The following is a 12568-nucleotide window of genomic DNA, read 5'->3' on the forward strand; positions in this document are numbered from 1 at the left end:
TCGCCTGCTCCCTGCTCCCCTCAGCCAGGGTCTTACTCTGTAGTTCTGGGTGGCTATGAACTCACAATCTTAGGGCATGAGCTGCCTTGGCTTTGCTTTGTAAGGAGAGACCCAGTCACAGGGTCCTCTGCCACCTAAGAAGCGCAGTCATTTTTCTGACATCTTCAGGAAAATCTTGCAGACAGAGAGCAGATGGGTGTGTGTTGTATGAGCAGGGACTGTTTGAGGGTTACACATAACTGGTAAGTGGCACTGGAGCAGAAGGCTGCCCATGCTCTGGGGATACATGAAGTGACCGGTGTGGGGGGGGGGGCTGTGGAGGCGTGGAGGGAGCAGAGGAGGGTCAGACAGCGTCTGTTGCCTAGAGAATCTTGGGCCATAAAATAACCATGGAGGAAATAGTGAGGGTGGGGAGGAATGTGAATGAGCCACCCAGCTAGTCACAGTGGCAGTTTTTCTGTGGGGGTGACAGACATCTCTAACCAGGAGGCGTTTAGGAACAAGGCGGGTGAAGCCTCTGATTCCCTGGCATTTTATTTAAACAATTACCGGGAGCTGCTTGACAAGGGCCCCTCCCCTCAGCTACTTGGGACCTCTGGGACCCCCATTTTCCTAGGTAGTGGCCTGCTCCCTGCCTCCCTCACCTCTGTTTATTCCGCTGAGCCACTCGTGGGCTGTCAGGGAGGGCTGAGCTGCTGCCGTGGGCGGGTAGATGTCCTCTTGGTAGGATTCTGACTGCAGGAGAAGTGGGGACAGTGAGGGCAGAGCTGAGCCTTGGAGTCCGGCTCTCCTCACCCCTGCTAAATGAGGAGCCCAGCAGCCAGAAAACAAGGGCGCTCGCTCCAGGGGTACAGAAGCTTAGGAGCAGAAGCAGGACAAGATCCAGTGTTTCAGGATCCAGGGCTGTGGTACTGACCATGAGATGGGCCTTGCCTTGCAGGAGCCACCCTCAGCCATGACCGCCAGCGTGAGCCTGGGATCTGGGATTCTGACATTTGGGGTCTGGTATCCCCCCCCCCCCCACCTCCGCTGGTAGTCCCACCACACTTACCCTCCGGGGTACAATCATGGACACGGGCTCAATGAGGCTTTTGGTTGTGATTAGCTTATAGAAGCGGAAGATCTCACAGGAAGACACATCGAGACCTCTCTTTGGCATGATACCTGTGGCCAGATGGCCAAGAAGAGATGAGAAATCCTGGCTGGGCTAGAGCTGAGACCCAGCGGCTAAGGAAAAGGCAGACTGTGCACCTGTGATCAGAGACTGCCCTCCCCTCTCATTTCCCCTCAGCCAAGCTCCTGAAGGTCACCTATGTGAGGTTGCCCTGGGCGGGGATACAACCGAAGGATTCCATCACCAGGTACTGCCTCTACCTTCAAGGTTTAAATTTTTTTTGAATATTTATTTTAATTTTATGTGCATTGGTGTTTTGCCTGTATGCACGTCTGTGTGAGGGTGTCAGATCCCTTGGAACTGGAGTTATAGACAGTTGGGAGCTGCTATGTGGGTGCTGGGAATTGAATCTGGAAGAGCAGCCAGTGCTCTTAACCGCTGAGCCATCTCTCCAGCCCCAAGGTTGAATTCTTTTATCTGGATCCTGAAGATGGTTTAATCCTGCCCAAAGGTTCCCCCTTTCATCCTCATAGACGCAGAACCTAAATGCTTATTTTGTATTGTAGTTTATTTATTTATTTTTGTGACAGGATCTCATGGAATAAAACTTGCTATGTAGCAGAGAATGGTCTTAAACTCCTGACCCTCCTGCTTTCATCTCCTGAGTGCTCAGATCACAGGTGTGTGCCACAACACCACGCCTCATTTGTCTTTCTGGTTTTTGAGGCAGGGTCTTGCTGTTATATAGCCAAGGCTGGCCATAAGCTCTTACTACTCAGGCCTATGATTACAGACGTGTGTCTCTGTACCTGGCTTCCTAAACGCTCCTAATATGGCCGGCCACTCCAGTTCTTTGTTTTGTTTTTTCCTTTTCTTCCTTTTGTTTACTTGACATAAGGTCCCATATAAACCTGCCGTGACCTCAAATTTGTTATATAGATAAGGATGACCTTGAACTCCGGATCCCCTTGCCTCCATCTGCCAAATGCCTTGCACTGTCTTTGTAATCTGTTGACACAGGAGGAACCACCAGATGCAGCCCCTTGGACTTCAGAGCCAAGAGCCCCACCATGCCTTGCTCGCCCTAACTTATCCAGTCTGGGGTGCTGATACCGGTATCAACAAAAAGATGGATATAGCCAACAGGTTAGTACCCCTTGGCTATCCCCTTGCTGTCTTCCTGTACCAAGACCCAGGCCTGGTGCCCTGGCCATACATGGCTTGGGAGTTCCACTCACCGATCCCCTTCTGTGGGTTGTAGGAGCGGAACTCAGTCAGGTAGCTCAGGTAAGGCTTCTCAACGCTCACCTCATAGTATCGTATGTTCCCATCTCCCTGGGGAGGGGAACCGGGAGGGTCAGAGCTGGGCCATCAGTGTTTCACTGGCCCCCATGACCGAGTAGTCAGATCCTGACTTTCATAGTAGACAGCTGACGAACCCATCCCATACAGGGACACCAGGGAGCCTATGGATAACAACCAACAACCCCAGCCCACCCATGTTCCTCTAGTGCAGAAGCCCTGGGAACATTCCCACGTGACAACCACTGAGGAAGTCAGGATGTCAGAGACCATCTAGTGGCTCTTAGCATTGGGGACATTTCTCATTGACAGAGTCACTTGGAGGTATCATTTCTGGCATACTGAACAGGGAACAGAGGCTCTAGATACTGGAACCCCCACCCATGAAGATCTATTCTGCTTCAAATCCAAAGATTCCCCTGTTGAGAACTACCACCTGGACCAGGAATTGGGGAGGAACAAGCTAGGATGGGTGGGTGGGGGTGTCACACCAAAGCCTGGGCTAAGGAGCTAGGAAGGGAGGACCAGGCTAGCCACTAGTGCCTGTCTCCACCCTGCACCTCCAAGGACCCTAGGTCGTTTTCTGAGCATATACAGCTAAGCTCAGGCTATTTCTGCCTCCCGCCGTGCCAGGCTGACCTTCCCCACAATGTACAGCATGCTGGTGTCCGAGTCGTAGAAAGGAAACAGCACACCCGAGGAGCCATCCAGGTCCTCCTCTGTGAGGGGCACAGAAAGGTTGTCCTGCAAGGGAAGGGAGACAGACCATCAAGAGACGAGGAACGTCATTCCCACAGTCTCCAGGGGAGCTGAGATTTGATCTGCTGCCCTTGGCTCTGAATGTGTCCATGAGAGCGTGTGTTGGTATCTGAGATAGAAAGTTTGCTTTTCTGTATTATGCACATGTTTTGTAAAGAGGTCCTGGTTTTCAAGACTCAGTCTGTGAATTATTCTCTGGTGGAAATGATATTTCAAAGGCAGTACTGCCCCACCCCAATTTGTCAGCCTTTTACAAAAAGATTATTTTATTTTATGTATATGGGTGTTTTGCCTGTATGTATGTCTGAGTACCGTGTGCAGTGCCCAAGAGGCAAGGGGAAGATGTCAGACTCTCTGAAACTGGAGTTACAGTTGTGAGCTCCAGGGCTAGGAACCAAATCCTGGTCCTCTGCAAGAGCAATGAGTGCTCTTAGTGCTGATCCATCTTTCTATCTTTGCCAGCATTTTCCTTTAACAAAAGTCTTGTTTTGTTTTATAGACAGGGTTTCTTTGTGTAGCCCTGGTTGTCCTGGAATTTGCTCTCACGTTGGCCTCAAACTCACAGAGATCTGCCTGCCTCTGTCTCCCAAGTGCTGAGATTAATGGCACCTGGCTTTAACAAGTCTTTTTAATTTTTTTTTTTTTGAGACAGGGCTTCATTCTCTAGCCCATGCTAGCCCTGAACTCAGAGCAATTCTGCCTGGGATTATAAAAATTGCTTACTATACCTGGCTTTCCCCCCCCCAGCATTGAAAATCAAACCCAGGGCTTCATGATACTAGGAAAATACTCTACCTCCGAGCCACATCTACAAGTCTCTTTTAAAATAGAAAACTTGGGGATGGTTTTGAAGCTGGCTTTTAGCACACTGTCCCTATACCTAAGCCTCTCCAGGAAACAAGCTTTCCCACACCATACTTGGACTTAATATACAGCAAAAGATAACCTTGATCTCCAAGCTAAGTTTGGCTTCCGGCTTATTTTAATAAATGAAGGAGACCTTGCTTTGTCTAGCAGGTGGGAGGCCCTGCGTCTTGTCCTCAGCCTTCAAAACACCTAACAGAACAGCACTGCTCACCTTCCACCCACAGTGGGTCACAATTACCGTCACCTGATCTCCAGCTGTCCCCTGCCTTACTACTCTACTCCCTCCCCAGATCCTCTCTTGGGACCCCCACCTCTCTCCCGAATGATGAGGGGCCCAAGGCTAGCTGGCCTGGTGGACTACTATCCCATCCCTGGTACTCATTCCCAGCCCCCAGCCCCACTGTCCGCTGACTGTGAGCCCCAGGCTCACAGATGGGTGAAGGGAGGCTTTGTGAAGCTGCAGGGTGGTGGTGAGGATGGGTGGAGACTCACCTGGTCCCACAGGGCCATCTGCCGGTTGTTCCATCGGGATGTACCCGTGGATAGCAGCTTCTTGAGGTTCCCCAGGAACAGCACTTTGTTGGCCCGGTGCCCCTTGTAGCTGGCTTCCTGGAGGGATAAGTGTGGTCACTGTTGAAGAGCTGTGGGGAGGGGCTCGCAGCTATAGGTGGGGTTCCTGGCTCCCTGCTTGGCGCCTGTTGCAACCCTGGTTGTCCCTTTTGTCACCCGTGGAATCACTTGGTACACCTCTTCTAGGAAGGCGTCCTTTCCTTCAAGTGAAACCTCCCCATTCTATTGAGAGCTGCCTTTGAGAAGAGTCAGGCACGCCTTAGCCCTCCACACTCTTTTTTCTTGAGACAGGGCCTCAAGATGTAGCCCAGGCTGGCTTTGAACCCTCACTCCTCCTGTCACAGGATTACAACACATGCCACCAAACCCTGCCCCACTCCATCCTCGATTCTAGGAGCACAGTGAGCCCTGAGTGAGGCAGAGGAACAGTGGACATTGTCCTTTTTAGCTCCAGTGAGGAAGGACGGATGGTCCATTGTAGCTTCTGAGCAAACAGAGACTCACAAAGCAGAAGGTGCTGGCCTAACGTGGCTGCTGTCTCCTGCCAGGGACAGAGCTGAGGCACCGTGGCTAGCTCTTGAGGTCAGAACGGTTCACAGCCCACCTGTATACATAGTCATTTCCTTCCTTTCTCTGGCCTTAGTTTTCTCATCCGTAGAGTGAACATGGCAAATCTCAGCATCCCCTCCACCCCCACGATGCTGAGGCTACCTAAGGATGCTGCCTCCAGAGGCTGAACCCAGCTGCTGACAACGCTGTCACCCCATTCTTAAAAGTACCCCTGAACCTTGGCCAGCACCAACCTGGAGGACAGTCCCTAGTCGGGGGTCAACAACGCGAATCTTGCGGTCCTTACAGGTGGTGGCCAGCAGGCTGCCGTTGGTGTTGAAGGACATGGAGAGTATCACATCTTGGTGACAGGCGATTGTCTTCACAGGGCTTGCAACTACAGACTCCTTTGTGTCCAGGTTCCACACCATCACCTGCTTGGCAGAGTGCTGGCACTGAGCACAGTGGCCACCCAGCCCCCACAGTCACACAGCAGCAGGCATCGGTAAGAAACACGGTATTCCCAGGAGGGAAGAGGCAGCTGGCAGCCAGGCCACTGAGAGCGAGGGGTGTGGCTGCGGCTGTATGCACATCAGGGGATGCTGGGAGTCAGGCTGTCTTATAGTAGAAGGAAACCACCACCCACCTCTGAGCCAGAAAACATTATGCTGGGAAGACCTGGCGCGTGGGGGTCACATCCCACTTTCCGGTGCATAACCGGGGGGGGATGCCAGAGGAACCCATAGCCAGAGCCAAAGATGTGAGTAGCATCCCCAGAGAGACATAGCCACACACACCCTTCACATCAACAGATAAACAAGCCTTTCTGACCAGAATCTTCCAACAGCTTCTGTCTCTTTTGGATCTGAGAGGTTCCTGAGGTGTCTCTGCAAACCCCAATACAGTCAGCAGAGGAAGAGTTGAAAAACCATAGCAATGGTCCCACCAACCCACTCGTCTGCAGTCTGGGGTTCAAGAAACTAAGACCCAAGGAGAATCATGGGACATTCTCATACAAGTCAGAGATGAATTGTATCAGGTCCCTAGTCTCCAGGGCTGGGAATTGTTTTGGTCTCCAAGGCCCATGGCCTTGGGGCACTAGGTAGAGATGGGGAAAGTGTCCGGTGGGCTCAGCCCAGCCCCCTAAGGCAAGCTACAGTGGATTGAATTATGTCCTAATCCCGCCTACCTAGAACCTCAAATGGGATTTATTTGGCAACAAGGTCTTGGATATAATTAGTTAACATGAGGCCACAGCAAATGGAGGAGGGGTCTCAATCTAACAGTAAGTGAGGGGAGGCAAGGACATACCAGGACGAGGCTGTGAAGGCAGAGACAAGAGTGACAGGTGTGGAGGGGTGCCTCCCAAGGCTTGTGGAAGCAACAGGCCGCCAGCACCTTGCCTGAGTCCTTCTAGCCTACAGGGCTGTCAGGGAAGTTGAGACAGGCCCCAGCCTGTGGTTTTCTCTGCCCAGGAGCCCCAGACTCACCTTGTAGTCATAGCCAGCGCTGAAGAGGATGTTGGCAGCCGTGGGGTGCCACTCCACCAGCCCCACCCTGCGTGCGTGACCCACCAGCTCCTTCCTGTAGGTCGTGAGGTTCCTTGCCAACAGCTGCTTGGGGATGTTCCAGATCTTAATCTGGAGGGGAGACAAGGGCAGGAGTGTGAGCCGGGGAACATCTTGGGGATGTCGCTGTCCTCAGCCGTGGAGCAGGTGGTGCCTGGCAGAAGGACCCCGCTGTTGCTCTCTCTTGCCACCACCACCCGATCGAGAGAAAACTGGAGTCTCCTCAGGGTCCTCAATCAAGCAGGGCTGATCTTGATCAGGGGGAGGCTTCATTCTTAAACCTGCCCCAGGGACTTTAACCATTTCCATGACCCGAGGTGAGCAGGTAGGGTGGATAGAAGAGACTGCCGCCGTAAAGGGAAGGTCTCCATCACGGGAAGAGCCGCAGGGAGAGCAGCATGGGCCCATAGCACCCGGGATGTGTTGCATGTATGTTCCTCCCATTCTGCTGGGGTCTCGGGCTCCAAGTCAGTGTTCAGATCATATCCCAAAGACAGGCAGGTTTCCCAGGAGGCTTTGCTTGCAGCTCAGGGACATTTATTTCCTGGCTTTGGTTTTGATAACAGGCCATGAAGTCTACCTGCTCCATCTGCAGGACACACAGAGCTGAGCTTGAGGTGGGGCTGGAGGGAGACAGGTTCTGGGCTTATTTACAGAGGGGGAGGTGTGTCCTGAAGGAGGTGGCATCTACCCTATCTGGGGAGGAAGGGCAGGGAACAATTTGCAAGGATGCATTGACATGGACTAGGTCTGTTGCCACCCTAGGCTCCATCATCCTGTCTGCTCCTCTGCATCCCCTGGAATCCAGAAGGGACAGCAGCAGGCCAGAGCCTTCTAGGAAGATCTGGCAGGGTGTGGTGGTACACACTTGTGATCCCAGTGTGTATCATAGACCCACTGGGGGTCTACAGTGAGACGATTGTAAGTTTGAGGTCAGTCTAGGTTACGTTGTGAAATTCTAACAAACACCCTCCAAACAACAGCAACAAAACACTCCAATTTCGGCTCCCCGCAAATATCTTTCAGGGGATCTTCAGAGCAGGCCTGAAAGGACAGGCGTCATGAGGCAGGCCCAACCATCCTTTATTCTTTGGTCTCTTAGCAATCTCCTACATGGAACTTTCTGCTTTGAGCCAGTCTTGCTTTACAACTCTGCTACCTTCCATACTGATTTCTCTTTCCCTTTTTGTCTAAGCCGCCAGGCAGTGCTGAGTTAAACCAGGGACTATTTTAGCATCCTGCATCACTGACATTTCTAGTAGTCCCTCACTTCTGCTATATGTGGCCATGTCTCTCGAGAGAAGTGGCACAATCGGGGGCACAGAATTGGCCTCAGTTTGAAGCCAGCTCCGCTGCCTGGGCTGTGTAACCTGGGGCAAGTTGCTGCTCCTTTCTAATCCTCGGCTTTTCCATGGGAGAAATGGAGCACTGGGAAGACCGAGTGAAGGGGTCAGTGTGATGTGGTCAGAATACAGTGGGATCACAAGAAAGGCTGACTGTGGCTTTTATCTGTATCTGATTACAGTTTGTTTATTTATTGAGTGCACATACTTGACCCTGTGTCTATATGGAGGTCTGGGGACAACTTCTGGGGACAACAGTTCTCTCCTTCCACATGGGCCCGAGGTGATCAAACTCAAGTTGTCAGTTTTGATGGGAAGCCCTTTACCTGATGAGCGGGGTCTTGGGACTACCCATACTTTAATTATTTGTTCACGACTGGGCCTTTGAAGTCCCCATCACTGTATTTTTGAAGCAGGTGCCCGAGGGATAACAAATGCAAGCATCGTGGGGATGCGGCATGCACTCCTGCATGGGTGTAGCAAAGATGGCTATGCTCCCAACTTTCCAGGAGGCTAGGGCAGGAGGAATGCTTAAATCTAGGAGTTTGAGTTCACCCTCAGTAACACAGAGGTGGGCTTGGCCTCTTGGGGTATCTTGGGGCCATGTTCATATAAGCCCCTTCCTTTTCTTCACTCATCCACCGTGTCATGAAATGAGCTTCTATTTCCTGGTCCCCTCTCAGCATGTCACAGAGAATGAGTCTCACGGGGTCTTCCTGAGATAGGCAGAAGTAGTATACCCATTTTATGGGAGGGAAACTGAGACCCGTTGAGAGGCATCATGGGCCCACGCCCCACCCACCCATGATGCCTTCTCCACCTCTCACTTCCTCCCAGTGAAGCCATCAGTGAGATAAAGCCGGGCCCTGGACACCGACGGCTTGGGAACCTTCCTGTCGCTCGCTTCCTCCTGGCATTCCCCTAGAAGCACTGCCCTGGCACTCACTCACCGTGGCATCTTCAGAACAGGAGGCGATCTCAAAGTCATTGAAAGGATTCCACTTGATGTCCAAGACATTCCCTCTGTGCCCGCAGACCTTGGGGTAGTGAGGGTCCAACTTTCCTGTCTGCAAAACAGTGTCACAGGCATGGGAGAGGGGGCCAGCGGGATGACGTCGTCACTGAGTAAGAAGGACGTGTAAGGGGCAGCTCCAAGGCAGCACACCTTCCCACACACCCTGTGTGACCCTAGGGGGATCACTTCACTTCTCTGAATCTTCCCGTCTTCCTTGGTACAGGGGAGGATATGAGTGTTTCACAGCGGTCTGGCCCAGTGCCCAGCAGGTGCTCAGCTCCAGGAACTAATGTGGTATACAGAACCCTTTCTGAAAATGACCTGGCAGTTCTCCAGCAGTTAAATGCTAAGAGGTACCACGTGATCCAGCAGTTCTGTTCCTAGACATATCCCCGAGAGAAACGAAAACATGGAAACACTCAAGACTCACTCATCCGCAGCATCCACAGCAGTGCTATGACAACTAGAAACTGGAGGCAGCCCAGGCACCCACCGAGTGACACGCAGAACGCACAATGTGCAGCACAGTTATGTGGTGGGATATTATTCAGCCAGAAAAAGGGATGCTGTAAAGGTACCTTAATGCGATATCCTAAGCGAGAGAAACGGGCACGAAAAGCTACTTATCAACAGGTGGGGTGGTACCCCCCCCCCCCCGCCCGTGACTCTAGCACGGGGCAGGCTGGGGACAAATCAAGACGAATCAAGGTCAGTCTGGACTCACATAAACAGAGCCAGTTATTAGTTAGGCGCTGAAGCATGTGCCTAGTTTCCCAGAAAATGAGGAGGCTGAGGCAGAAGGATCTTTCGGGCCCAGGAATTGAAAGCCTGGCAAGACAGTGAGATGGTCTCTTCCATGTACATGCATTACCTAGGGATCCCACTTGGATGATGCTCAGATGCAGGTCACTGTGTGAGCAGTTTAGCCCCGCCCCGTACCTGGCTCACAGAATCCCAACTACTGCATTTGGAGAGGCCAGTGCCAAGGGTGGGGGTGGCTCCCTCCCTCCCTTCCCCTTTGCTTTCTGTCTTTATTATTATTATTATTATTTTAAATTTTCATTTATTTTATGTGTATGGATGTTTTTGTGTACCATGTACTCAAGGAGACCAGAAAAGGGCACTGAATCCTTTAGGACTGGAGTTTAGATGACTGTGAGCCGCCATGTGGATCCTGGGTTTCACCCAGGTCCTCTGGAAGAACAGTCTGTGCTCTTAACCCCCGAGCTGCCTCTCCAGTCCTGCCCCCAGTTCATGTTGTTTAAGAGACTTTGTTTTTGTTTCAGGCTCCAAGGGTAGCCAGGAAGGATGACCTTGTTCTCTGGACCTCCTTACCTTTACCTTCTGAGGGCTGAGACTGTAGGTGGGCAGGACCAGGCCTGCTCTACCATGCTTAGCTCTTTTTTATTTTTTTTGGTCTAATTATTATTTTATCATTTTGATTCTTTTCTTTTGAGACAGTCTCATTCTATAGCCCAAGCTAACCTGGAACTCTCTGGAGACCAGGCTGGCCTTGAACTCAGAGCAATTCTCTTGTCACAGTTTCTAGAGTGTTGGGATTACAGGCATATGCCACAGTGCCTCTCTCTCTCTCTCCCCCTTCCCCCATCTCTGTAGACATTAGGGACATTATTTGACACATATGAAAAAATAATGTTTCATATGAAATATTGCAATGTTAAACTTATTGGCTTTATTTAAGAAATATGCTAAGGAAATTGGTATTATATATGTAACTTACTCTCAAATGGTTCAGACAAAACAAATATTAAATCAAGCCTGGCAGTACAGGCTTGATTTAATATTTGTGAAGCTGAAGTAGGAAGGTGACAAGTGCAAGACCAGCCTGGGAAACTTTGTGGGTCTCCAAATTCTACAGTGGAAAGCGGGGTAGGGTCTGTCACTCAGAGGCAGAGTCCCTTCCTAGCATGCTGAGGACCCTGGGCTCAATCCTCCCCACCACCAAGGAATAAAGAAGTGTGCAAACACACACTCAACAAACGTGAGCTACATCGTTTGTTACTTATTTGTGCGAAGTGGGACAAAAGGCTGCCCCTCTCTGTCAAAGGACTCTGCCTCTGTCATTGGAAGTAGGAGCCTCCTGTATAGGACAGACAGGTCATGTGCTCAGCCTTCAGGAAGAGGACCAGTCTTAGCTATCAGCACCTTGCCCAGCCTCCAGGTCATTCCGTGCACTGTCTTCAGAGTGCCTCCGCCCCCCTCATGTGTAGGCTGTGTGGATCGGGCTGGTCTTGAACTCCTGATTCTCCTACCTCCACTTTTCACGTGATAGGATTACAAGGCATTTTAGGTGTGCACCATTACAACTGGCTTTCAGGGTAAGGTTTTAAAAATTAAGAGCCAACCAAGTCATGTACCCGCGTCCACTCCGCAAGCCCCTTCCTCAGGCTGGCGCTGTAACCATCTCTTCCTTGTAGGTCTGCGAAGGGTTAGATGAGAGAGCCTAACAGGGAGGGAGTAGCTACACCTGTGACAGTCTGCGTCTCAAAGCAAAGAAAGGCCGGGCAGTGGTGGCGCACGCCTTTAATCCCAGCACTCGGGAGGCAGAGGCAGGCGGATCTCTGTGAGTTCAAGACCAGCCTGGTCTAGAAGAGCTAGTTCCAGGACAGGAACCAAAAAGCTACAGAGAAACCCTGTCTCGAAAATAAATAAAAAAAAAATAGAAAAGCAAACAGAAGAAAACGCACTAACAGCTGTACTTGCAGATGGTGAGACACAGACTTCTTTTTACATCTCTGATTTTTTTCTTTTTTTTTTGAATAGGATCTTTTTTTTTAAATATTTATTTATTTGTTTATTATGTATACAATATTCTGTCTGTGTGTATGTCTGCAGGCCAGAAGGGCACCAGACCTCATTACAGATGGTTGTGAGCCACCATGTGGTTGCCGGGAATTGAACTCAGGACCTTTGGAAGAGCAGGCAATGCTCTTAACCGCTGAGCCATCTCTCCAGCCCCGAATAGGATCTTTTGTAGCTCAGTACTGGCTCTCAACCTGTTATGTAGACAAGGATGGTTTTGTATTTTTATTTCATTCTATTTTGGCTTTTCAAGATAGGGTTTCTCTGTGTAACAGCTCTGGCTGTCCTTGAACTCATTCTGTAGACCAGGATGGCCTTGAACTCACAGAGATGCACCTGCCTCTGCTTCCTGAGTGCTGGGATTAAAAGCACGCACCACCATTGCCCGGCTTGGTTTTGTACTTCTTATTTTCAACTCTGGTTTCTAAATGCTGGGGTTATATGACCACACTATCTTTGCTATTTTTTAAAGCAATTTTTCATTTTTTTTCCATATCTTTGGCAATTAAAACAAATAGCATTTATTTATGTAATCCCAGCACTTGGGAGGCAGAGGCAGGACTGTCCCTAGGCTGAACCTTGTCTGGTCTACACAGCACGTGCCAGATCAGCCAGGCCTGTGAAATGAGAACTTGTCTTTTTTTTTTTTTTTTGTTTT

At 50.7% G+C, this 12568-nt stretch overlaps 1 protein-coding gene across 2 annotated transcripts in view; it reads right to left on the reverse strand.

Moving 5' to 3' along the window:
• The window catches only part of Coro2a (coronin 2A), a 52569-nt gene that overhangs the window by 4314 nt on the left and 35687 nt on the right, over nt 1–12568 (reverse strand). For both annotated transcript variants that reach the window (XM_013351773.2, XM_026786767.1), the window contains exons 3-10: nt 9023–9139; nt 6652–6801; nt 5416–5595; nt 4535–4651; nt 3056–3160; nt 2353–2449; nt 1052–1164; nt 645–735 (exon numbers count right to left, since the gene is read on the reverse strand). In XM_013351773.2, the coding sequence (XP_013207227.1) occupies nt 645–735; nt 1052–1164; nt 2353–2449; nt 3056–3160; nt 4535–4651; nt 5416–5595; nt 6652–6801; nt 9023–9139 (970 nt within the window). The remainder of the gene's footprint in view (nt 1–644; nt 736–1051; nt 1165–2352; nt 2450–3055; nt 3161–4534; nt 4652–5415; nt 5596–6651; nt 6802–9022; nt 9140–12568) is intronic.

This window comes from Microtus ochrogaster, linkage group LG5 (assembly GCF_000317375.1).
Source record: "Microtus ochrogaster isolate Prairie Vole_2 linkage group LG5, MicOch1.0, whole genome shotgun sequence".
NCBI classification, from domain to species: domain Eukaryota; kingdom Metazoa; phylum Chordata; class Mammalia; order Rodentia; family Cricetidae; genus Microtus; species Microtus ochrogaster.